Below are 27,651 nucleotides of genomic sequence, written 5' to 3'. Positions count from 1 at the left end.
CAATGATGACGATCATGTCAATGACGAATCTTTGAACCTTAAATGAATTGTCACTAGCTGGGACTAACTGGGCATAAAACTCGAAAAACCCGGAAAAAACTCCGCCAGAGTGAAAAAATATCGGATGTCGGGTCAAAGTCGGGTCAAATTTTATCAAATGTTGGACCACTGTTGGACCCACATCGGATAACTGTTGGGTTTGGTGCCCAAATTAAAAACAGGTGAATGATAGGTTGATGTCGGGTTATACGTCATCAATTACGAACAAAGCTTCAACCGTTCAACAATTAGCGAGAACCGTCCAACTTTAGGATGAGCTGGCTTAAGCAAGCGTTCATCATTTGGGTTACAGACTTCCCATACAAAAGTTCAATTTTCTCTTAGAAAATGGAATTTAAGGGAATACAAATTCAATGGTCAGTATAAGGAATAAGTAGATCTAGACGTTCACTGGATATTTTTCAACTAAAGTGCAATTATGCACGGAAAAACAAACGAAAACCAAAATGCCAATACTAACCGTTCAACAATTGGCGAATTACCCTACAGCACGAGTGCGGTGCAGTTTCAGCTACTTGATGGCGCGCGTCCTGAAATGTTCCCTTCTTTCAAACGTTGACTGTTCTTTCAAGTAAGTAAGACAATTTTTTAACTAAACCCTCACAAAGTTCGTTTTCATCATAATGGGGCACGTTCGGTGTAGTACTAGATTTGTAGTAATGAACTGAATTTTAGTATAGTGAGAAGGTCAATTCTCCGTTTCTGCAATGAAATGGTGTAAAAAGCGTGGGTATTATGATTCGTTGCCTTATTTGATGCTGTTTGAGCAAAACTTTGGATAACTATGTTATTTATATTGCAAAAATGGAGAAGACAACAACACTGTTGCTCAAAGTTTTGCTCAAACAGCATAAAATTAGGCAAGAAATCATAATACCCACGCTTTTTGCACCATTTCATTGCAGAAACGGAGAATTGACCTTCTCACCATTCTTAAATTCAGCTCATTACTACAAATCTAGTACTTCACCGATCTGTCCTATTCTCCATTTCTGACCTTTTTAACAACACAGTTACCCAAAGTTTTGTTCAATTACCATTAAATTAGAAAAGGAACCATAATACCCACGCTTTTTGCACAATAGGACCCAATCAGTGAGATAATAGATTGAAAGTAGTGAGCTGCAGCTAATCATGTGTATGTGATATTCTAAAACTTTGAAACAACCCGCGCTTATTTACACATGTTGGAATTTTATTTCATAAACATCTCTATTTGCAGTTTCACATTTCTTCTTGGCTGGACTGAATGGTTGTTTAATTTAAACGTATTCCTTTTAATGATTTCAAGTCAGGTATTTTTGCTGAATTCTAGACATATTTTTTCCAGTCGTTCAGTTTGCGTCAGTAATATTCTGCATTTCATGGTCGAAATGAACAGCTAGGCAGCGAATCAAATTGAATTCATGCTGCACTATGTACAAATCAAGCATGAAAATCTACGTCTAACAGTTCTAAAATTGATGGTTACATACAAGTGTTTGCGCTTCGTCCTATGATAGATTCGTGACGTTTTTTTTTGAAACATTTGCAACACTTGTATTAATTCGGTTGTCAGTAAAATAAAAAAAAGGTATAACAAAATTTCGCTAGATTCTCTTTTGTGTAAGATTTGAAATTGTCCGGCTAAATGTGAATCTATACATTTTGATTCTTAGTAGGAACGAAAAATCCTTTTTTTATGAGAAAGAGAGAGATTAACCCGTGCACTAAATACGTATAAATAATACAAAAACAAATCTAAGCTGCAAAACGCAAACACTATTTCTGTCGTTGAATTGGCATAGTTGTTTCAAGAAATTCTATCAACATGAATTCCCTGATAATTTAGCTATGAATCCACAGAACAGCAATGAAAATTTCACATTTTTGTGAGTGTATTTCAACAGATTTTTTTTTCTACATTCGATACTATACTTAAGAAGTTGTTTAGATAGCTACGAAGAGTATTCCGGAAAATGATCAAGCTAAATAGCTATACGTGTCTTTCTGTCCTTCCTGACGTTCGAGATATTCCTTCTCTATCAGAATATCAATGCATTTCTGTATGTGGCGAAAAGTAACATAGTGTTAAAACAGATCAATCTATATTAGCCGGGCGCGGTTGCATTACTTACCTTGATCACCTGGACCTTGGGCTTGAAACGTGTCGACAGCTGATTTAGCACTTCTCCAACAAGGTGGGTGTGGTTCAGAGCCTTGCGCATTTTCATGATCCGCACAATCGCTGCCTGTATCAGAATCTTGCGATCCTCTTCGATGTGTTTATGGGTCGCCTCCTGCTCTACCTTCAGTTCTGTCTTAAGTGGGAAGTTGATGTTGATGCGGAGTTTTTTGCTGAAAAAAAGCGAGTTTGTAAAATTGATCGTTAAATGATTATACTGCCGAGAATCGCATATCTGTCCCATTTGCATAGGAAATCCAGCAAAGATGGGACTGATATGCGATTCTCGGCAGTATATTAGCATGTCTTAAATTAACAGTGTGTGTGCCTCTCATGACAGCCCGTGACAGCTGACTTGATTAGCCGAAATCATTTGAAATAATGATCATTTGGTATAAAGGAGTTCCTGTGGTTGCCGAAGGAACATGAAAACGAGGAATATAGCTTTATTACTTATTATATAACGATATTCTCTTCTTTGTTTACAACAAGTGTTCTTAACCCTAAAAGGGATACCTTCATGGCCTCAGTTTCGTCACCTCGCTGAGTGTGTTCCATCAAAGACGAGCTCTGAAAGGCGCCTGGGGTCCAATGGACTCCAGGTATCCCTTTTAGGGTTAAATTGAAAGGGGGAAAGGGGGAAATCATGAGCGATTATGTTTGCTGTTGTTAGTTAGCTTGATTGACCGCCCGTGGATGTCACTCCAGTATCGCCACACCAGCTACACTCACACAAGGAACTAATGAGATATATGCCGGAGAATAGCAGGAATCTTCAGTGCGAATGTTGGTGATCTTCAATTTTTAGGTTTGTCTCCACATCAGACCGAATGAACCTCTGCGTCTTCACAAATGCATGCGGATGTCGGAGTGTTAGTGGTTGGCAAAGGGTTCACACATTGGTGCGTGAATGCCAGGCGTAAGGTGAAAAAATAGTGTGTGTTTGTTACTCTGAAGATACTGCGGCACAGTTGGCTTGATTGCAGGCGTTAATTAATGGATTGACACTGTACTGTGAAAGTTGGAAGGAAGAGAAACGGATTTTTCAAACCGTTTCTGTTCTAGCGATGGTTATGAACATGTGAATATACATTCATAAGGTCAGGGGAAGTATTGCATTTGTAAAGAGATTCCGTCTTGCGCGAACCGTTTGAACTAAAACATCTTTGAAGGATCACCATCGATTGATCCAGTGATCGTCGGAAGCGGCACATTAGCAAAGGATGCAAAGTTCGGCATATGTTCTAACAGGATCGATGCTTTTTACATTTTTTCCGCCATCAGACGACTGTAGCACAGTGGTGGAAAGGATTATGCGCTTAACGTGATTTTTTGTTCGCATCAAACACAAACTTTGTTCTAGTGCTCGCAAACCAAAAAAGCGAGAGCGGTTCACAATTTGCTGTAGCGAAGAACCAACACAATACAAATGTCGAACGAGCCAGATCGCAGTTGGTTCGCCAGAAGGATCACAATCTGCTCACACTTGGTTCGTTGCCTTTCTTTGCCCCTAAAAGTAATTGGTTCAGTTTTTTATGATTATACCATTTCAATAAATCATATCGACGAAAAAGTTTACCAAAATTTGATTTCATTACAGAAATATTTGCCGCGAACCTCCAAAACACAAAAGCATCGCGCCATCCAAAAATGCGATGCACACGTTGGGGCACGTGTCGAATGATCGTGAGCCACAGACGTATGAACACATCGCACCATAATGGTTTGCGATGCGTGCGTTGACATTTGTTTGGTTCGCGTAGGTACGCACACGTTCGTGATCAATTTCCACCACTGCTGTAGCATCATCGCCCAATTGGGCTTCCAAAATCATCAGCATGGCTCCCCTGTAGATCTCTGTTCGAACTGATCACTGATCTATTAACGGATCGTAGATATTGAAGGCAGCGAGGCATTCTCGGAGATCAAAAGTTTCTGGACTTATGAAACCAATAAATTCCACTACCATCCCATTCCAGTCAGAACTCCCTTTCGACACCCACAACAGTAATGCGAAAAACTTACTTTTTGAATCCCTGATTCAGTTCCACAGCAGAGGCAGGTTGGAGGTTGGCTTCATCGTCGTAAGACTGTAGAAGTTTTGTCTTGAGAAGAATCTGCAGCACCTGGATCAGATTTTCGTGATTGATACCTAGAAGGGGGAAATAATTGATAAATTACAAACTCGAACGTACAAACAAAGCTTGTTCCCCATGCGACCTACCGGTATTCTCACTCAACTGCTGAATAGTCCACGATTCTTGTTCGTTGAATTGTAGCAAAACGGCCATCTGGAACGTACTGGCCTGAAAAGAGCATTTGATTAATTCTTCATTGCTGACAGTTACGAAAAAAAATCCCTACCTGTAGAGTGTACCGCATTCGGAAGTAGTTTGTGATGAGCTCACCGCGACACATGTTGTACAACCAGTTGAGCTTTCGTCCGGAATGTTGTTTGGCGTAGAAGTTGTTAAACCGATGTACAGATTGTTCCAGCTGTAAATTCCACCAAAATACAAATGTTTAAGAGTTATGAATGAGTAATTCTCCCTACACGAACTAACCTCAAATGGAAGCGAAAATGTGAAACTCTGATTGAACGGCCAGGAGCCGCTGGAAAGCACCAGTATACTAAAATCGATTTCATTGCCAGTCTGTTGCCTGGTGGCGTCGCGCAGTCCCTTGACGTGCTGCTTGTACTGTTCGTTGAGATCCTTCGAAACGCCAATGTCCTGGAACATCCGTTGGAGCTTGCTGGTGTACTCGAACCCGCAGGCCTGCTTCAGTTTGGAAATCATCGAAGCTTCGGCATCGTCGCTAGCGGACATGTGATGGCAGAGACGCTTGGCCAGCATCTTGCTGTAGAACTTCTGGAATACATCCTTGTCTTCGATATACTTGAAGACCACCATCTGGAAATGGTTATCAGTAAATTTATCAATAACAGTCAGTGTACTGCATTTTGCTAGATGATTTCAAATTTTTAACTTGTTCACCACCCTGCTGCTAAAACAAAAGGAAAAAAGTCTGCATAACCCACCACTTGATTCAGTGTGTCCTCCAGTTCGGCTTCCTCGGGGTTTTTGCTGGACTTCTTCAGCAACAAATCACAATACTTGGCCAACAGCTCCGGGCTCTTGCTGGCACTCTTACTGGCCTCCGTAACGGCATTTGTGTTGATGAATTTACCGCATGCCTTATCCAGAGCTGCCACAAAACCACTGTCATTGTTGAACGCGGTAAGTACCAGTGCGTTGTACTTCTTGTGAACTTCCAGAATGGTTTGGACGTAAATTTTGGGATCCTGTTTTGGTATGATACAATTATGTGATAATAGGACAGATCGGTGAAGTACTAGATTTGTAGTAATGAGCTGAATTTTAGTATGGTGAGAAGGTCAATTCTCCGTTTCTGCAATGAAATGGTCCGAAAAGAGTGGGTATTATGTTTCCTTGCATAATTTGATGCTGTTTGAACAAAACTTTGGGCAACATTGTTGTTGTTTTCTCCATTTCTTGCAACATAAACAACATAGTTATCCGAAGTTTTGCTCAAACAGCATCAAATTAGGCAAGGAATCATAATACCCACGCTTTTTGCACCATTTCTTTGCAGAAACGGAGAATTGACCTTCTCACCATACTGAAATTCAGCTCATTACTACAAATCTAGTACTACACCGAACGTGCCCCATTAACCAATTTTACGAGTTATTGATCAGATTCGAAGATCAGAACTGAATATCAATCAAACAATCAACTCACATTTAATGCAGCCTCGCCACACTTGGCGATCGCGGCCAGGCCTTGATTGTGGATGTGGGTCTCCAGAATCGCCTTCAATTCCACCAGACCCTCCGTAATACGGGCCACCAACGAATACATGCGGCGCAGATCGGAATTCTTGTCCGAATCGAGCAAATTTTGGAACTCCGTCCGGAACTGTTCCAAGTGTTTCTGAATGAGAACTCGTTCACACGTCTTGGCCAATCGGTCCTGGGTGCTTTCGTGCAAGTACACCTGTACACGTTTTTGCTCCTCGTTCAGTCGTAACTCCACACGTTTCATGTACTCGGTTACTGGATTTTCCCGTAGGAATTCCGCGCTTTCGCGAGTATAGAACCTACGAAAAGATGAAAAATTAACAAAACACCATCTACCAAAGTGTTCAATCTTTCCTACATTTCAGTATCCTCCAGGAAAATGTTCTCGAAACTTTCCTTGTACACAGAAAGGTTTTGTCCCTTCGCATTAGGATCCTCCTCGTTCAGTCCCAACTCTACGTAACAGTTAATCACACCGGAAACCAAACGAGAGTTGATGGTTTCGCCGTTGCGCTCCCGTTCGATCAGCTTCAGGACCGCGTTGGTGACCTGCTTGTTCAGCTGCTTGAACAGGTTTCCACGCCACGTGACCAGTGCCAGCTGATATATTTCGTAAACGTCCTTACGACCCTCTTCGCACTCACGCTTTACCCAGTGGCGGTTCAGATAGGCACACACACCGTTCAACACTTTGCTCGAAAACTGGTACTCTTCCCATCGCTTCGTGTAGAAGCTCAGAACTTCCTCGTCCATCAGATCGATGCCATTTTCCTGCAGCTTGATCAGATAGCATTCGAGAAACTCCTTCAATCTCTTGTACAACTCCTGACCGACGAGCTGAGCTCCGCCTAAAAGGTGAACAAATTAGATTCAGAAACGTCAATTTGCTTAGGTATACTGTTAAATCCTTACCGGAAGGAATCGCCGTTCCCTTCTTGGAAATCTTCGATGCAGTCTGCCGGCTAGTCGGCTGCTGATGAACGCTAGTACAGTAGTTATAGACATGTCTATTTTAAAATAGAAAACAAATAACGTAAAAATAAAATTAGACACCAAACGCATTATTCAATATGGTTTAGTTATATGGCCAACTGCCAATTACTTCATTTTTTTGACGCTAGTTACGTAATAGTTGAATGAACCCTTTGCCGCAACTGGGTATAGGTACCTAAACTGCTTGATGACAAAAATTCAGCTTTCAGTCCACGAAACAAAATATGGCCTCAAGTACACAGGGTCCAATATTTGACAACGAATGAACTAAAGATCCAACATCTGTTTGACACTAATGAAAATTCGATCAAGCCAAACATGAGCATAGGTTTCTTTTTGGCCAAATATTTGACCCTGTGTACTGAGATCTTATGAAAAACTTTTTAGGTACCTTTAACAATTTCGTGGTATCACACGATCACGATGATCACACGAATCTCAAACATTGATGAAGTAACTCGCAACTGCGGCGACCACACAATATTTACTACGAAGTTGTATTTTTCGGAAATATCGCATTCCATAAAAAAGGGTTTAATGTAAATTATCAATTTAAATGATTTTTTTTAATTAATAAAACTTTTATCATAGCTATGAAATTCCTTGACATTTTTGCCATAAATGTTATTTATGAATTCCACAAGGATACCCAATAAAAATTTATAGTAATACCTAATAGGACTGTTTTTATAAGATAAACTTATGAAAAGAACAAAATAGTTCGCAATAAGATGCAGGCTGGAATCGATATATGAAGGTCGAGATCACTGAGCTCGTATTTAACCGAGAAAATCGCGTTATTAAAATTTAGTACATAGATACATATAGGTATATGACATATAATATATAGGATGAAAGCTACGATGCCTGTGAAAGACACGTCTGGACAGCTACTGACCGACTCAACTGACCAGTTGAAACGCTGGTTTGAGGCCACCAATATCTCAGCATGATTCGCCAAGAGTTCGACTTGTGTCAAAATCAAAGCTCCATCATTGCAGCTGATAGAAACAGCCGTAGCATCAAGTCGAACAGATCTCCGGGGGTCGATTGCATATCAGTCGAGATGCTCAAAACTGACCCCATAATATCTGTACAACTGCTGCATCAATTATTCTGCAACATATAGGAAACCGCGATATTACCGGCCGACTAATAAAGGTACCCACAACGAGTGATCTGACTGCATGTATACAATAATTAGCGAGACATCATGTTACTGTAGGTATATCGTTGTCAAAGTCCTTTTCAAAGTGATCCAGGATACAGGATACAGGAGAAGATTAACCCAAGCAGGATTCCGAGCTAGACGACTCTGTGTAGACCATATTATCACGATCCGTATCATCTTGAAACAAATCAATGAATTCCAAGAGTCTCTCTACTTGGTTTTCATTGATTACAAAAAATCTTTCGGTCGTCTCAACTACGAAAATATTGCGCATTTAGTTCACCCCTGGACTCAGTCTTCATAAGTGCGAAAACGTTAATAAAAGTGCGCGATTGCATCAAATCCAGTTGATGTCTTTGGCGCACTATTTCTTTGATTTATGCTGAACAAGTGATCTGAACACACCGAGATGATTAGTTGCAATTGCGCAGTTTTATTTACGTTTTCGCACACTTGAAAACTCGTGCGATAGTCCAGTGGTGAATTAAATGCGCATGTCCGATTATTTTTTGGCACGGGTTGTTTTTTGGCTATAACTCAGTCAATTTCGAACCGATTTGCATGAACATTTGCACATAGGAATACAGTAAAACAGCTCAATACTAAAATGTGTAAGACCTTCGCATGAATGCATAATTTCTATACCACTCATAAAATGTGTAAGAGTTACACATTCACAAAATCTGCTCCTGCGTCCACAAAATCGTTAAAGTTGCATTTTTTTTTATGGCAATCTAGCTAGGTTTACTAGTAGCCTTGGCGAACCAAAAAATATAGCCATTTCGCATCTAGAATAGTGTACGAACAGATTTTGTGAATGTGTAACTCTTACACATTTTATGAGTGGTATGAAAATTATGCATTTATGAGTTAGGTCTTACACTGAGCAGTTTTAGCGTGAAGACATGGTCAGTACTATCTGTGTACAAAGTCAATAGCTTTAAGGAAAAACATTAGAGAATACAAATATGGCTGTCCAATGGCCGACTCGGACACCTACTCACACGTTTTCAAAAGCACCAAGGCACCAATCTTAAAAAATTGTTAACAAATGCGCTCGATTTGGAAAAAGCTTCTTCTTTTTGCAAATGAGCAAAGCCAGCATAAACAAGTGTGATTAGGTTGGATGCTTCGGTTGTCAGATTTGTGCCTCTAAAGTTTGTATGGAAAATTGTAATTGGATTTCTTGATGTTTCACCTTAAAATTGACAGTTATACCTAGCAGAAAAACGACCCTTGCAAAAAAAGAATGTGCTGTATGTGGGGGTGGGGGAGCCCTTAGGCGCAAGGGTGAGAAATCCCTGAGAAAACTGAATAAACAGGTTTGTAATTTCAACCAGTTAACGCACACTAAAATCAAACAAAAATTTGGTAAAAACAAACTGTAAACGGCAGTTGACAACAACAAACAAAATGTTTGTTTCCTTGATTGTCAAAATGGAACAACCGACGCTTTTTTCGGCTTTTTTGGGATAATGCGGCTTGGCAAAACTAGAGTCGCCCAGCCATGGAATAACTCAATATGCAGAAAAATATTAGGCGTAATTTTAAACAGGTAAAGAAAATAAAACAGATACCTACAGATACAGGCACGTAGAATACAATCAATGTAAATATTAGCAAGTGCCTGCTCTCTGTCTCTTCGCTTTGTGAATCATCTTGTCTCTTAGGTCATGTTTACGCATGCATCTTCCTGATAGCAGCGCAGTTCCTGAATTAGCATAAGATGGCAAAACAATAGATTTTTCGCTTTACTTACGTGTAGAGCTGCATATAACGGGCGGGGCTCAGGCTTTGCTCCTGTTTGTACACCTGTTTTATGCCACCCTCCAGGTCGGCCCATATCTGCAAAAAAGAAACATCAAACAGAGAAAAGACCCCATTAAAGAGCGCAATACCCCATGAACCAAAGACAGAATCACAATTACGAAACATTTTTCGCTCGATTGCGAAAGATTCACCACCCAGCAGCAGTTTGCATTGACCTACCTCTTCCAGGTTGATGTTCCGTAGCCCCGTCGCCCCATGAGAGTTTAATCTAGACATTGGAAATCCAGATGAGCTGCTTCCTGATGTGTTTTTCGAATTCCTGCACAGAAAAAAAGAGTTCACAAACCACAAGAAAAACTAGTTAGCAAACGGGAGTGGAATCGAGCAGTGAATGATTTTTTTTCTTTCTCTCTTTTTGCCAACTCTCAGCCTTTCGTCCGTTTTGGATGCGATCAACAACATGGATGCATCAGAAACTGCATAGAAATGTCAAACGCACAAGAGCGAAAATGCATCAATGCAATGGCAGTGTTGCCATTAATTGGGCACTCCACAAAGTTCTTTCCTTCACTGGGAAAAAAATCTTCATTCCTTCTATGTGTCCCGGACATGGATTTTTGCAATGGGGGTAAACAAATGTTTTCCATTAGTGCGACTCATAGGGCACTGCACTGTTTTGATTTTGTATGGGATTTTGAAGTTTCGTGGCCTTGTTGTTTACAAAATTTCTGTAGGAGTGAAAAAGGAGGAGAGAATTTCATGCAGTGCCCTATACTTTTCATGAGGCACCATACAGCAGCGACTCATACAATTTAGAGCACATATATTCATGTGCACATACTATTCATGTGCTAATTTGCCTGCGTTATCGGGTATTGGTTGCATATACTTTGGATGTGGTTTGGCACATGGATATTTGCCATTAAGTATGAGGCAATTTTCCTGAGTGTTCTCTTTCACTCATAAAGAAATTTTGTAAACAACATGGCCAAGAAACGTCAAATTCCCATACAAAATCAAAACAATGCAGGGCCCTATAGGCTCCTAAAGTCCTGTCTAGATTATTGTTTTAAACCACACAAATACATGGCCTACGCGTAATATAAAAAATATAATTTGGACATGTATATAATTGGGGACTACGAAGGTGATGATATTGTTTGCGGTTTTCTGTGAGAAAGTGAAGGAGGGAATTTTTTTTCCTTTTTTTCACTCATACTCCCATAAGAAACCCCGTAGGAAGAAAGAGTGTTTCCCGGCTCATCAACCTTCGTAGTCGCGAATTTGGACATGCACGGCGATGCCTTGTTTCGAAGAGCAAATAAAAGTAGATACTTCTCAATATCGATTATGGTCCACTGCACGAATTTATGCTGGCCTGCTTACTCTCACGCGAAATTTGACGTTTGAGCGGTGCCGACACCACTCAAACGTCAAATTTCGTGTGAGAGTAAGCAGGCCAGCACAAATTCGTGCAGTAATCCATAAGCCAATCCATGACGTCTTTTCGCGATGGGGGTGACAGCCAAAAATGTAAACACAGTGTGAGTACAACTTAACAAAGTTTCGTCAAGTGCTGTCGGTGCTTAACAAATTCCTTTGTGTTCAACTGTCACCCCGATCATCGAATGGGCTTGTTCACAAATGTCATAACGCTGGAGGGGGTGGGTGGGTGTCCTTCATGGTGTTACAGCCCGAACAAATAAAATTTTTCCCCATATAATTAGTGTTACGAAGGGGTGGGTGGGTGTCGGCAAAGGCCAATTTTGGCGTTATGAAATTTGTGAATGAACCCAATGTCAAAAATACATGGTAAACAAAAAAAATCAGCTGATCGCATCTGTCTCATGGATTGCCTTATTGGATCAAATAGACCCTATTCTGATGACTTACGTTGAAAATACGCGTAACAATTAAGAATTTACTTCAAAATTATCGAAAATGTAAATTTTGGCGCTAAAACCCCTCAAATGCACAGGTATGCAAGACGACATACCTAGATTGAGTTTAAATAAGGAAGAAAGTAACATGAGAGAGTTCTCTTCATCGACTCTCTCTTCTGCAAATTAAAGTGACAAGATGCAAATTCAATCGAACTTTTTTACACTTGGACGCTAGATTGCATCGCAACCTAGCGATTTATGACCATAAAGTGCAATCATACTTGCATCTTGTCACTTTAATTTGAAGAGAGAGTCGATGAAGAGAACTCTCTCATGTTACTTTCGCCCTTATTTAAACTCAATCTAGATCAGGGTTGACAATCGTCCTTCTCGTCACCACTGCGTGAAGATAACAATAAAACAATCTTCGTCCGAAAGAACAACGGTGACGATTAGCCTTTTCGTCGCCGACTGCAGGCGTCACGACGAAGCTCAATCAATAATAGTCACGCACCAACTTTTTCGTCGTCCTCTATTTTCCCTGGAAACGAGCGACGACGAGCCAAGCGAACGCCAACTGAGAATAGCTTTTATTGGCGTTTCGGCACTTACGGTGGTGTGAAACCTCACTAGCTCAGTTAGTAAGAGTGCAGGATTGGCAATCTAGAGGTTCGTTGTTTGATTCCAGGTGCAATAATTTTTTAATTAAAATCTTTTTTTTTTGTGTGTTGCTAGTGGCAACATTGACTCCGTCGGCTAGACGCACTTGGACGAAGAGCGAAACTATTTATTTATTTATTTATTTATTTATTTATTTGCCGTCAATCAAATGTAGACCGTTTAAAATACATCGTCAACTTAACATATACATTGATATTTTTAGTGAAAATCCTTTTATAATAATATGTTATTGTTCATCCATCTATTCCTTTTTTATAATCATTTCACAAATAATGGTAACATATAGAAAAATTGCCCTATATTGCTTAACTTCTACCATTTCGAATGTTATGGAAATATTTCTTTAACTGCGTTCGAGACATATTCACGTCAATTGTTTCACAATGTCGATTATAAGTGGACATCATTTGATTTATCGGTCCATATTTAGCATAATCTGCATGATGACGTTCCACTGAGAACAAGTTCCTATCTCGCAAATGCCGGCTGGGAGCATAAAAATTCAATTTGGATAATAATTCAGGTGAATCAGCTCTCTGTGAAACAATATCCATAACAAATGAAACCATAGCATAGTCTCGTCGTTCTTTCAACGTCTGAATGTTGATCAACATACAACGAGCTTCGTATGAAGGAAGAGGAAAAACTGTCCATCCTAACTTACGCAGCGCATATAAAAGAAATTGCTTCTGTACCGACTCTATACGTTCTTCATATTTTTTCATGTAAGGAGACCAAACAACACTACAATATTCTAATATTGACCTAACGTAAGCAATGTACAATGTTTTTATAGTGTATGGATCTTGGAAGTGATAGCCAAAACGTTTTATAAATGCGAGCATATTGCTTGCTCTGTGAATAATTGTATTATAATGTTCGACAAACGTTAATTTCGAGTCTAAGATAATTCCTAAGTCTCTTACTTTATCACATTTTTCAACATTTTGGTTACCTAACTTTATTGAAACATCTGATACACCTCGTTTTCTGCTGTATGTTATATGATTGCATTTTTTAACATTTAATTTCAGCAAACTTTTAGAGCACCATATGTGGAAGATTTGTATTTCATTCATAAATGTATGGACATCATCTTTATTTCTAATTTCTAAGAACAGTTTCATGTCGTCAGCATATATGAGAATTTTCAGTTTATGTAGTATAAAAGAAATATCGTTAACGTATAAAATGAAAAGCAGGGGTCCCAAGTGTGAACCTTGGGGAACACCAGATGTGACCTTGATTGGTTTTGATTTTTTATCATTGAATCGAACTATCTGTTGACGATCAGTCAAATACGACTCAATCCAGCCGAGGAGCCTAGTCGAAATTCCCATTTTTGCGAGCTTGAAAATCAACAAAGGAATATCCAGTCTATCGAATGCTTTGCTAAAATCAGTGTAAAGTGTTTCAACACGATTACCATTATCCATTGCATTTAAAGAGTAATTAACAAATTCCAGCAGATTTGTAGCCGTTGAGCGACCTTTAAAGAAACCATGTTGGGCAATAGTTATTCTATTTTTGATCTGAGAGAAAATATTTTTGTTAATGATGCATTCGAAAAGTTTTGGAATGCATGAAATGATTGCAATTCCACGATAATTTCGAACATCGGATTTTTTACCAGACTTATAGATTGGTATCAAAAAAGATTTTTTCCATTCCAGCGGGAATTTTCCAGCTTCCAGCGACATGTTGAATAACCAAAATAATGGAGTTGTAAGTTCTATTGCTAATGGTTTTAAGAATGATGGTGGAATTCCATCTGGACCTGATCCTTTTGTGGTGTCTAGATCATTTAATTTATCTAAAATATCTCTAACGTTAATGTGACTAACACCTACATCATTTGGAAAATCAGGGAAATATGAAAAATATTCAAAGTCACGATCATTGTCAGTATGATTTGTGTAGGTTTCTTGAAAGAATGATGCAAATAGAGTGCAAATATCCTCTGAATTATTTCCATCTTTCTCGTCTAATGTCATTTTGAAGGGAAAGCTTGTTGACTTAAGTTTAGACTTTACATAATTGAAAAAGTTTTTTGGACAGGATTTGATTTCACTTTCGGTTTTTTCGTTATAATCTGAAACAGCGGAAGAAATTGCTGTATTTAGTTGATTGCAGATATTCAAATACTTCGCCAAATTATCTTGATTTTCGCATTTTCTGTAGGTTTTATGAGCCTTTTGCTTTCGATTCTTTAAATTTAGAATTTGTTTGGTAAACCAAACAGGATTTTTGGAGTTGTAATTGCGTCGCTTTTTCATGAGTGGAACTTCTTCTTTAATAATATCTGATAAAATTTTATAAAAAACATCCACAGCGCAATCAATATTTGTCTGACTCCTTAAAACGGATTGCCAGTTAGCCCTATTTAACTTAGCCTTAATGTTGTCAAAGTTTGCTTTATTAAAATCCAATACATTTTCGAATTCACAGTCAAAGGGGTTACAATTATTATGTACAAATACAGAGTACTCAATTGCCGTATGAAATATTTCATTCTTCCATAAAGGATCAAGAGATTCAGTCACACAGAAATCTTCATGTATATTTGTAAGTAAAAAATCCAAGAAACAGTTTTGTCCATTTTTTACGTGATTTATTTGATTAAGTCCCAAGTTGGCAATTTTCTCAAAAATAAATTGTAATGTTTCATTATCACCAACGACTGGCAGAAGAATACTCTCATTTTCTGCATCAGCAATAAAGTCTGCACCGCGCTGATTGAAGTCTCCGTATACATGTACTTTATATTCAGGAGGAAGCTGAGATACAATTTTATCAGCTGCTTCAAAGAACTTCTCATATGTTGATTTACATGCTAGATCAGGTGGAAAATATACTGAAGCGAAAATGTGAGTTTCCCCATTAATATGAGCTTTAACCCACACATGTTCGAACTCCTTAAATTTAGGCGAAATTATTTGTTCTGAATTATATTTGGTAGAAATTGCGACTACTACTCCTCCGCCAGATTGTCTTTTGGTTAAAACTAAATCACGGTCACATCTGAACACGTTAAAGTTGCTACCAAAAGCTTCTTCATTTTTAATACCATCGTTCCAACTAGTTTCAGTGCCCAGTATGACTGAAAAATTTGAACTTAATATATTATTATATATTGCATTAATTTTTGGTGCACTACTCATGCGATTAAAATTCTGACAATAGATCAGGATTTCAGTGGCAGATGAATTTGTAGTAACCGATGGTAGTTTGTCAATTTCATGATTAGTATCAATTATTAATAACGATTTATTACCAGCTGTGTCCGGCTCGTCTTGGTCTGCCTCTGATGAGTGCGTCAGATTGTGGGAAAACACGAACGTTCACAGGAACACGAGGTACAGTGCTGGGAGAAAGAATTCCTCAAGGCGGGTCCAAATGTCCAATTTGAAGTGGGTGTCGGGCTCGTTTGTGGAAACTGGTCATCAACCGGATATGGATTCAGCGTTTCACCCTTTTGAAACCTAATTCCATGTTGTTTTTTAACTGGTGGCTTGGAGAATGTAACTTTCGCAGCTGCGAGTAAATCCTTATCCGGAGGTAGAAACGTAGTAGCTGGTTGGCGAACGCTGTCGTTGTTGTAATTGTAGTAACTGCAGCTGGGAGTGTTTTCCCTTTTGTCTTTGCTCATTTTAGAATTTTTGCTAGTGCTCAAGTGATTGTAATCCTTTTTATCGCTAAAATTTGGGCGTGCATTACCGTTTGAATATACCGAACTGCTGTGCCGCTGTCTTCTAGCCTTTCTTCGTCTTCTGGCCTTATCTGATGAAGATGTTGTTTTCGTCACGACGCAAGCCCTTCACGACGATTCGCTGGCTTGAATGAGTCATCCGATGTGGAACGAGCAACGATGACGATCTAGTTTTCGTTCTCGTCGTCTACTTTTTTGGTCGTACGGCGACGATTTTCAGCCCTGATCTAGATACACTTCACAGTCACATACAATATTCACCTCAAAATCGTTGAAATAATAATTGTAAGAAATTTAAAAGCCTTATTGCATTGAAACATGTTCAATAATGGAGATGAACCAGCCTCGGGCTGAAAATCTCCCTAATAAAGCTAATACCGTATTACCCCGCTAATACGACACCGACTGTTGTCGAATAACCGGGGTAAACTTTTAATTCGACAAACTGGTCACCCTACACCACGTTGCTCATTGAAATTTGGCAACTCTATTTTTGTTTTTGTTTTGATTTCCGGATTTGTTATGAAACATGATTTCAACAGATATTGCGGTGGTGCGAATGAAAAGCTCGTTCTTTTTACGATTGTTGCCATCCTCAGTCGATTCCGGTTGATCTTCAGGCGGTTTGGGCGTCAAATAGCACCAAAACTGAACTTCCGGAATTAGCGTCTGCAAGAGGAGCTGCTGCGGGTGCGAGTATAAGCGCAATATTAAACTGTTTTGCATTTACAGTGTACATCGCTGTGACATTCCAACACTTTTTAATTCGACATGTGTCGAATAAGCGGGGTACGAATTAAAAAGTGTCGAATTAAAACGTGTCGAACGAGCGGGGTAAGACATAATAATGTTCAATAAAGAAGCATTAGGCAGCCATCTAGAACGCTTAAAATAGGTGGTGTCCAAAATACATTTAAAGTTTTCTACTGTTAATTTTCAGAAGCGACACTGTGGCGCGAAATTGTACCGAACGTAGTAGCTATGCTTCCTTGTAGTTTGCCTTGGCTACTCCTATCGCGTATGTCAACAAACAAGCGTGTTGGCCATCAATATCAGTGCTGACGCGATTCAACTTTCTGCGCGCCAAAGCCAGGGATTGGCGGCATGCACCGTGCGGTGCGAAAAAAGGGTGTGCTTCACACAATCGCAAGTGCTCGTCTCCCGTTTTGCCGAGAGACAAGAGACGTATGAGTGAGAGCTTTCGTAATTGTGCGAGAGACAATCGCAGCACTAGCTCTACGGCGCAGGGAGTAATGCACGGTGCTTGGGACTGCGCTTTTCTCCAAACAGAAAAAATCAATTAATAAATTAATTGAAGAGTTTGTGTTTTCGGCAAAGTTGTTAAGCTTGTCAAGGGTTGACAAGTGATGGGTCGTTTGATTCGAAATTTTTGCAATCATGCGTAGTATCAAGCCAAGAGCAAAACGGAGACAAGCACCGAGAGAGTGCGGCGTGAGAGACAGGAGAGCTCCAGCGCACGGCAAAGCAAGCGAGCAACACACAACCGATTGCGCGTACTCGTCTCCTTCTAGTTTGTTGTGCTGTCTCGTAGCAGAGTGTGCAGCACGCAAAGAGTTTTGAGTCGCACCCTATCCCTGGCCAAAGCGTGAATGCCACAGAAAAGCTAGTTTTGAGGACACACTCGGCTTTCACGAATTTTAATAATTTTTGCTTAACTCCTACGGCATTCACGTCAAAGAAGCAAATAATCACAAAATATTAGAGAATATGATGCCGTTTTAAAATATCCATACGTATATTGGGGTGTTCCAGGACAAAATCTATCAAAAAATCAACTTTTCAAGGTTTTTCTGATTACAAATGCGATAATTGGGTTTTTAAATTTTGAAAAATGTAATGATTTTTTGATTTTATACGAAAGAGGACCTTTTTCTGAGTCACTATATTTTTTTTCAGATTTTTAGAACTTTATTTTGATACCTAAAATCATTTTCAAAGAGATTTTTTTAAATCACCTTTTGACAACTGGGCAACTGCTTGACAGCTCCGCCCAGTACAAAATGCGACAAGGGGTGATTCGACAAATCGCTCCTATACAAACTTCAAATTGATTTTTAAATAGATTCCCGGGCACCGAAATTGATGAAAATTTGGATTTCGGCTCAGTTTGACATGCAGATTCAGAATATGGAATTGTCTCAACACCACTAAAGAAGCCAATTACATAAGTTTCCTTTAATTTTATTGGCAAACGATGTTTGGAGCACTTGTAGCAAACAAGTATATCTTTTAATTTGTGCTGGAAGAATTAATTTTTAACAAGTTTTAGTGTAGTAATAATTTTTGAAGTTCGAAAATAGCCGAAAAACACAATTGATTTGATGCACCTTGTTCGGATTAGAACCAATTTTTGCAGCAACGTTTATTTTGTGGTAGATCAAACTGTAAATATAGTTTTATTAATTATTCATCCACTTTTTCGTTCATCATTTACTCACAATATTTGGTTGCTTCCCTCGCACACTACAACCACTTCCGTAGAGCTAATCCTTCCTTCACTTTCTCTCAAGCTTTTCTTCGAAAATGTTCTCCCTGTGTGTTAAATTTACTGTTAATAATTTTCCTATTTTTGCAAATATTTACTTACAACTACTCCTCAGTGTATTTAATTCCGATTTCTCTACCTCTAGGATACCGTCGAGATGAACCGGCCACTGGATTCGCCAATTTGGGAACCTTCAAAACAGATCGAAACAGCTTAAATAAAGAATAACTATTTACCTTGAACAAATTTCTTTACAATTATCCGAAAGCTTGTCTCCTTTTCCTCATCAAATTCACTAAATTCGCCTCAAATTTCACTACTTTTTCACCTTCTAACTAACAAACCAACTTTGCCGATATTTACAAATGGCTGTTTATCTAACTTCTCACTGTCTTCTATTTGTTTTTGTTATTGTAATGCTATTTATCTACCCTTCCTTATCTGCCCAAGCATTGAAGCGCAATGACATAAATCGGCAACAACATTAGAGGTATGCCACCGCTCCGTCATGGTATTGGTGAGCGACAGTGGGCCGCGCGCGGTGTTAACACGCCCCAGCCCGTAACATCCTGTGATTCCTCAGAAATCCAGGTTTTACTATCTGATCTCCAACACCGCTAAATTCGCAACCGCTCGCCGGTACGATCCTTGGCCTGTGCGTACGATCACTTGCCTTACTCGTCCGTCAGGTCCTGGTATCACGTCTTCCACAATTCCTCGAATCCAATTCTTTCGGTGCTTCCCATCCACTAGAAAAACTAGATCATTCAGTTGTATCGGCTCCTTGTCTTCGAACCACTTGGTACGCCTGTTGATCAACGGCAAGTACTCTTTCAACCATCTCTCCCACATCTGGTTCGCTAGTTGTTGGGAACGCTTGTATGAATCACGTAAAGACGATGCCGTGTTCACTGTCTCGTCTACTATCGTGTCAGCGCTGGTAACCGACCCACGAAGGAAGTGGTTCGGTGTGATCGCTTCTCCATAAGTCGGTTCTTGTGGCATATATGTCAACGGTCGTGCATTGATCATATCTTCCGCTTCAACAATGGTGGTTATCAGTACTTCATCTGACAATGTCCGCCCATCATCCAATGCCTTCATCGCCTCCTTTACGGACCTCACCATCCGCTCCCAGATGCCGCCCATGTGCGGCGAAGCAGGCGGGTTGAAATGCCATGCTGTCGCAGCGGTCACGACTCTATCAGAACACTCTCCGTGGATTCTTCGCATTTCATTGTTGGCTCCTTTAAAACACGTTGCGTTGTCCGAATAGATTTCACTTGGAACACCTCGCCGACAGCTGAATCTACGGATGGCCATAAGGCAGGATTGCGTTGACAAGCTTGCGACAATTTCCAGGTGTACAGCGCGTATGGCCAGACATGTAAAAACTGCAACCCACCTTTTCTCCTTTCTGCGTCCAACCGTTACTTCAATTGGGCCCAGGTAGTCAACGCCCACCGAGTGGAAAGGTCGGACGTAGGCCGTCATTCGTGCAGCTGGAAGTGGAGCCATCAACGGGGGCTGTGGACGACACCTATACACCTTGCACCAGACGCATTCATTTACAACTTGGCGTACCGCAGTGCGAATATTTGGAATCCAAAATCTCTGGCGAAGCTCGTTCGTTACTGTCTCCCGATTTGCGTGTGCGAACTTCTCATGGTAGAACTGGATCACTTTTGCTGTCGTCGCATGTTTCCGAGGTAGGATGATCGGAAACTTTTTGTCGAAAGGCATTTCCTCAGACATTTCCATTCTGCCTCCCATTCGAAGAACTCCGTCATCATCTAGCACCGGCGACAATTTATAAAGACAACTCGTCTTCTTCACCGAATCCAAAATGCCACCGGATTTTTTGTTCAGATTTTTTGATAGAAGACTTATCTCATCTGGAAACCTATCGTGTTGTGCTTGCTTCCACAGTAGGACCTCTGCTTTTTGAAGCTCCTCCTTCTCCAATGAACGTTGGGTTGACGGCAACTGCGCAAGGATCATACGCTGTTGATTTTTCGAAGCTCGCACGGTGACCAATTGTTGGGAAGCTACTTTGCGTTTGCAGTTTTCGATAAATCTAATTACGTATGCTGTCACTCTCTGCAGTGTTGTCCAACGAGAGCATCGGTCGACATCGACTACACAGTGAAAGGACACAAACCCCTTAGCTTCTTCGCTCGTCTTCTCTATCGGTACATCGAGGGTTGGCCATTGGTCCTCTGGCTCGTAAAGGAACGGTGCACCTCTGAACCATTCGCTCTCACTATTCAATGTTCCATGTTGCCACTTTGTCAGCACGTCCGCCAGGTTCTGCTTGGTGGGAACCCATCGCCAGTCCGATGCTCGTGTCAACTCCAATATTTCTCCAATTCGGAATGCAACAAACTGTTTGTATTGATGTTGGTCAGCTCGGATCCAGCTCCACACCGTCCGTGAATCTGTCCACAGCACACACCGGCTTATTTTTAGCGAATGTGTATCTGTCATTGTCCTACTCATACGAGCTCCAAGAACCGCTGCCATTAGTTCCAAACGTGGAATAGACTGCTTCTTCAACGGTGCTACTTTTGATCGAGACATGGCCAGAGAACACCTAATAACTCCTCCGATGTTTACTCTAAGGAATGCGACACACCCATACGCATGTTCGCTGGCATCCGTGAAAATATGTACTTCAACCGATTCAGCTTCCGAGTACGAGTGGCGTCCAAGATAACATCTGGGTATACGGATGTTTTCTACCTCCGGCAGAAGACCAATCCAACGCTTCCACATTTCCCAACATTCGTCGTCGATAGCTTCGTCCCATTCGCATCCACTACGCCATAACTGCTGAACGATGATCCTTCCATGAATCGTAAATGGCGCCAACAGACCCAGCGGGTCAAAAAAACCCATGACGCAGCTAAGCACCGCACGTTTTGTCGGTCGCTTTTCACCGCTGAAGTATGGTAGATGTTGTTCTCGGGATTTTGTGGAGAAAGAAAACTCATCGCTTTGAGGGTTCCAAATCATTCCGAGCACTCGCTCCTGTATAGAGCCTTTATCTTCAGCGAAGTGGACTGTTGAAACCTGTTGCTGTTCACCTAGACTTTGGAGCACTTCCGGTGAGTTGGAAACCCAGTTTCTGATTTCAAATCCACCTTTTTGGTGGACAAACTTCACTTCTTTCGCACGACTGATTGCTTCCTCGATAGTGTCGACACTGTCGAAATAGTCGTCCACGTAATGACGCTTAACGATTGCCGCCGCTGCTTCCGGGAACTGTTCAGCGTATTCTTCCGCATTGCAGTTCTTTACATACTGCGCCGAACAAGGAGAACTTGTCGACCCAAATGTAGCGACGTCCATGATGTACACTCGAGGGGTTTCCTGTGGGTCGTCTCGAAAAAGGAATCGCTGAAACTGTTTATCCTCGTCAATAATCTTGATTTGATGATACATCTCCCGCAGATCGCCACCTATAGCCACTCGATGTTCACGGAATCCCACTATCACAGATACCAACGGAACTAACATATCTGGCCCTTTTAATAGCTGACTATTCAAAGACATACCTTGGACGGTAGCGGCAGCATCCCATACCAGACGTATCTTGTCGGGCTTCTTTGGGTTTAGCACAACGTTCAGTGGTAGATACCATACCTTATTGGGGTCCGCAACTGCAAGTTCGTTCGGGGTTGCTAGATGAGCGTAGCCTTTTCTCTGGTATTCCACAATCTGCGTGCGGACATTCTGCTGCAAACTCGAATTCTTCTCCAGCTTTTTCTCCAACTGCTTTAGTCGACGAAGGGCCATCGGGTAGCTGTCCGGAAACGATGGATCATCGGTCTTCCACAATAGACCGGTTTCAAAACGATCTCCGACACGCTTGGTAGTTCGTTCCAAAATTTCACGAGCTCTTTTTTCGTCGGCAGATTCAAGCTGAACAGTCACCACCGACTCTTCTACAGCGTAGTGGTTTTTCAGGAGGTCATGGAGGTCTTCGTTGGTGACGCCTTGATGAACATTCATGTATCCGTTGACTGCCGCTGCAGTCGATGATAGCTTCGGCCCGTACACCGTCCATCCGAGCTGACACCTTACTGCGATCGGTTCAGCGACTGTGCCGATCTTTGCTTCGCGTGGGGCAAAAGAGTGCAGGTTGTTTAACCCGATCAGCATTTCCGGACGTCCACTATAAGAGGAAATCGGCAACCCTCGAAGGTGACGGTACTGTTGACTCAACTCTTTCGCGTCTAGTGTCTGCGCTGGTAACATCAACTTGCTGACAGTATGGACTGCAGTTAGCAACATCTTGTCCTCACCTCCTATAGCCGACACCCATACATTTGTCCTCGTAGAGTTACGCTCTACACGCTCGATGTCGGCCGTCCACTGGATGGTTAATTTTTCATGGACACCGACTACTCCTAAACGATCTGCAAGCCTCCTCTCAACGAGCGTCACCGACGCGCCTTCATCCAAAAAGGCTAGCACCGTGATCGATTTGTTTCCGCAGTGCAGACGGACCGGTATCATCCTGAACATCATCACGCTCTTTGTCCGGATATGAGCGCTGGTACCGACAACACTGTCTATGGGATGCAGGAGGGAATTGTGTGCTTGTCGGCACTCTCCGACGTTGCAGCGTAGTTTGAACTTACATTGTGCCGCGCCATGTTCGTTCAAGCAAACCTGACACAGCTTCCACTGTTCTACTACTTTCAATCGATCCGGATATGCCAAATTCCTGAAATCCTGGCAATACCGTAAACGGTGGTCAGTACGATTGCAGACTCTGCACGGCTTCAAATGTTTCCGTTCTACACCACCGGTTGGCGGCTCGTACGTCTGGCTTTCTACTTCGCTGTGGTTGAACATCGCTCCTTTCGATCTACTGCTTCCGGCACTGGGTCGCCCTTCACCGATGGGCTTGTTCACTGGTTTGTACTCAAAGCTAACATTCGCTTCGCATGCCTCCGACACAATTTCCGACAGAAAGTCTGTAAGGGTCCGGAGCGTAACCTTCTTCTTACCTCGTTTGAAGCGTACCCACTCACGCTTGTCATTGTCCGGCAACTTATCCACTAGATCCTGAACTAGTAAGGGGTTCACCAAGTGTTGCTTTAGATCGGCCGCCTCCAGGTGTTCACACAACTGCTCTACCGCCGTGCCGAATGGTATGAAGCTGGCTAGCTTCCCTGCCTTCGGCGGTTCTAGTCGACGAACCTTTTCCAGGTGGCTTTGCAGTAGTTGTTCTGGTCGACCGTACAGCTGGCGTAACTTGACGATTACTTTCGGAACTGACTTCGGAAGCAGTAGCTGACCTTGGACCATCTCAAGTGCCGGTCCTTTCAAGCACTCCTGCAGTCGCACCAAGTTCTCCACGTCGGTGTAACCGCAGGCTTCATTGGACGCTTGATATGTCCCATAGAAGAGCGGCCATTCTTCGGGTTTCCCGGAAAAGGTGGGTAACTTCTTGCTTATCGCGCTTCTCGCCGCCAGTTGCACCTTGGTAGGCCCAAGTCGAGGCTGCCCCAGCCCGTGTTGGCTCAGATTGTCGATGTTGCGCCTGGCTTTGCCGCTTAACTCGATCCGACTTGCTTTTCCAACCGACGAAACTTTGGATTCTTTACCAGAGGCACTGTCTTCTTCGTCGGAGTCATCGGTATCACTTCCTTCATCGTCGTCATCGGTATCAGTTTCTTCTTCGGATCCTTCGATTCGGGTGTTCTTCAATTTTTCCACATTTTGCTCCGTCAGCTTTCCAACCTCCGGGTTGCGTAACGGTGTTCTATTTGCTCCAGATACTCCTTCACCAACATCGGCATCTTGCTTCAACTTCTGCTTCTCCGAAGAGCATTTCAGCTTGGCCATTTCGTCGTCCAGGCTCTTCATACTTGCTTCGAACGAACGCTGCCTGGCTCGCATACGCTCTAGTTGCATTCTTCGTTCCCGCAGAATCTCTTCCTGCAACTGCTTCTCCCGTTCTTCTTCCTCTTCGCGCATCTGTTTCTCCAGCAACATCCGTCTTCGCTCCAACGACTGCCTAATTTCGTTTTCTTTCCGCTTCAATATCATTTCCGCATCCATTTCCTGCTCCTGACGCTTTTGACCCTCCTCCATCGCCTTTAGCTTTTGCTCCAGAGTGAGTGCCGCGTCGGATTTGACGCTGGAACGGTCCGACTCGTCACCGTTTTTCTTGGCGCGACTCGTCTTTTTCTTCTTCTTGGCTTGTTGACATTTATCGTCTGCGCAGAACCACTTTTTCTCCAACTCTGCTTCGGACGTTATACCGACGCATCGAATATGGAACCACTGCTGACAGCCATCACAACCAATCATCCGCTCGTTTTCAGTGGACACATCATCACATGCTGCGCACGGAGTTTCGGTGAAGTCAAGATCCTTTGCGTTTGGATCGGCCATGGCGCTTCAAGGGTTAATCCGTGCTCAAATATTTTTGAGTTTGTTCGGATTAGAACCAATTTTTGCAGCAACGTTTATTTTGTGGTAGATCAAACTGTAAATATAGTTTTATTAATTATTCATCCACTTTTTCGTTCATCATTTACTCACAATATTTGGTTGCTTCCCTCGCACACTACAACCACTTCCGTAGAGCTAATCCTTCCTTCACTTTCTCTCAAGCTTTTCTTCGAAAATGTTCTCCCTGTGTGTTAAATTTACTGTTAATAATTTTCCTATTTTTGCAAATATTTACTTACAACTACTCCTCAGTGTATTTAATTCCGATTTCTCTACCTCTAGGATACCGTCGAGATGAACCGGCCACTGGATTCGCCAATTTGGGAACCTTCAAAACAGATCGAAACAGCTTAAATAAAGAATAACTATTTACCTTGAACAAATTTCTTTACAATTATCCGAAAGCTTGTCTCCTTTTCCTCATCAAATTCACTAAATTCGCCTCAAATTTCACTACTTTTTCACCTTCTAACTAACAAACCAACTTTGCCGATATTTACAAATGGCTGTTTATCTAACTTCTCACTGTCTTCTATTTGTTTTTGTTATTGTAATGCTATTTATCTACCCTTCCTTATCTGCCCAAGCATTGAAGCGCAATGACATAAATCGGCAACAACATTAGAGGTATGCCACCGCTCCGTCATGGTATTGGTGAGCGACAGTGGGCCGCGCGCGGTGTTAACACACCTCTACATTTCAATGGATTTGGCTAAATATTACGTCCACCAATTTTTGGGATTTCTAGACCCCCCTCCCCCCTCTATCACGCTATTTTCCTATACCTAAGGCACCCTACACACTACTCAAACGGTTTGACTAAAGACACTATATGCAAAGACACGAAATGTTCCAATTGGAATTCCAAATTTGCTGTCAATGTCATTCCAATCGAGCAGGAGACCTGTCAAACGCGCTTTAAAAGCATTGCTCGACAGCATCATCGTCATGACGCGACAATCATCATCAATAGCAACAATCATCAGATTTCGTGTCTTTAGCATACAGTGTCTTTAGGTTTGACCAACATTGACTCCGCCCCCAGGTAGGTGGTTGAGTTGGTGCTGTGTTTGACCGTGTGTGATGCTGCTTGACGAACCGATTTGGCAGTTCGTCGAACCGATTTGACGGTTGACGGTTTGGTCGGCAAAAATCAAACCAGTTTGATTTTACTCAAACCAACGGTGGGCGGAGCCAATGTTTGACGAACCGATCGTACCGTGTGTAGTGTTGTTGCACAAACATAGTGCGATTTCAAATGGGAGATGATGTTGGTGCAACCAAAGTGACATGTTGGTGCAACACGATTTGGCAGTTCGTCATACGGTTGCAGAAACATTCGCTGGTTCGACCAACCTGGGGGCGGTGGCAATGTTAGTCAAACGGTTTGAGTAGTGTGTAGGGTGCCTAATACACGTACTGTCACACTTTTCTAGACCCCCCCCCCCTAGCGCACTGCGTCCGACGTTAGGTTTCACGTATGAATTTTGAGAAAAATCGATTGTCGGGTTTAGGGAATCTTCGGGTTTCAACCGCGACGATAACCATAAATAAGTGGGAAATGCGCAATAAATATTGAGATTTTTGTTTATTTGTAAAACAAATGCATTTCTGGCAGCACGGACACCATTTGAACGAAATGCATCTTGTTTTGATTTTTATTTGCTTCGACGGAGTAGGTGCACGGTAGGCACTGTTTGTGGATTTTAGCTTGTTAGTTGTGCTGTCTTCCTCACTCCTTCGTAAAATTTGAAAACGGGGACCTCATTCAACGTCAAACTTCCCGAGAAAGCAAGACATAGCATAAAAAGGATGCACGGCTATTTTTGTCAGGGGTTTTCCGTGAGAAAGTGAAGGAGGCAAGATTTTTTTTTGGTATTTTACGCCAATGTAGGTAGATGCGAAACTCCGTAGGAAGAAATAGAACGTCCTGATGGCTAGTCAACTCGCGTCAAAGCGAATGGTCCAATGCACGAATTTATTCTGGCCTGCTTACTCTCTCACGAAATTTGACGTTTGAGAGGTGCCGACACCGCTCAAACGTCAAATTTCGTGTGAGAGTAAGCAGGCCAGAATAAATTCGTGCAGTGGACCATGACGATGCGAGGCAGATGACGATTGACGAGTGGCCAGTTGTAAGAAAGAGAAAGAAAGTCTACCACTTCTTTTGTTTCAATGCCCAATATCTCTTCCTGGCTGGCAGCGAAACGAAGGTGAAAATGCACCGAACCTACCTTTGTGATGTTCTGCGCCCAACGGATTTACGTAATAACGCTGGAAAACTGTCTCAGTAACATGAAAAACACAACACACGATAGTAAACACACAGATTCACGGGTCTAAAAGTGAAAAAACTTTCCCTAAATTGCTCTCCTTGCACCGTGTTTAGTGAAGGATAGTAGACAGAGGTAACTTTTCCT

General features: G+C 41.7%; 2 protein-coding genes across 3 annotated transcripts; both read right to left on the bottom strand.

Moving 5' to 3' along the window:
- Positions 1–1,233: 1,233 nt before the first annotated feature.
- Positions 1,234–27,651, bottom strand: LOC115258731 (cullin-1). Of its 2 annotated transcripts, XM_029859096.2 has the most exons (13): positions 27,466–27,651; positions 10,201–10,300; positions 9,971–10,056; positions 6,960–7,054; positions 6,406–6,895; positions 5,989–6,346; positions 5,265–5,528; positions 4,789–5,136; positions 4,589–4,720; positions 4,449–4,530; positions 4,250–4,376; positions 2,178–2,397; positions 1,234–2,103 (listed from the first exon to the last, which is right to left on the bottom strand). In XM_029859096.2, exons 2-13 carry the CDS (start codon positions 10,255–10,257, stop codon positions 2,023–2,025), a joined length of 2,340 nt encoding a protein of 779 aa, XP_029714956.1. In that variant the 5' UTR covers positions 10,258–10,300; positions 27,466–27,651; the 3' UTR covers positions 1,234–2,022. The 2 variants fall into 2 exon arrangements, with proteins under 2 accessions (XP_029714956.1, XP_062707459.1); XM_062851475.1 differs by lacking the exon at positions 27,466–27,651 and having other exon boundaries at positions 10,201–10,403.
- On the bottom strand, positions 18,602–25,914 carry LOC134286454 (uncharacterized). The gene is made up of 3 exons (XM_062848066.1): positions 25,322–25,914; positions 18,714–25,265; positions 18,602–18,657 (listed from the first exon to the last, which is right to left on the bottom strand). The coding sequence occupies exon 2, from the start codon at positions 25,169–25,171 to the stop codon at positions 19,358–19,360; it is 5,814 nt and encodes a 1,937-aa protein (XP_062704050.1). The 5' UTR covers positions 25,172–25,265; positions 25,322–25,914; the 3' UTR covers positions 18,602–18,657; positions 18,714–19,357.

Source organism: Aedes albopictus, chromosome 2 (genome assembly GCF_035046485.1).
Source record: "Aedes albopictus strain Foshan chromosome 2, AalbF5, whole genome shotgun sequence".
NCBI classification, from domain to species: Eukaryota; Metazoa; Arthropoda; class Insecta; order Diptera; family Culicidae; genus Aedes; species Aedes albopictus.
The sequence above is the reverse complement of the archived record's forward strand: the minus strand, read 5'-3'. Positions and strand labels throughout refer to the sequence as shown.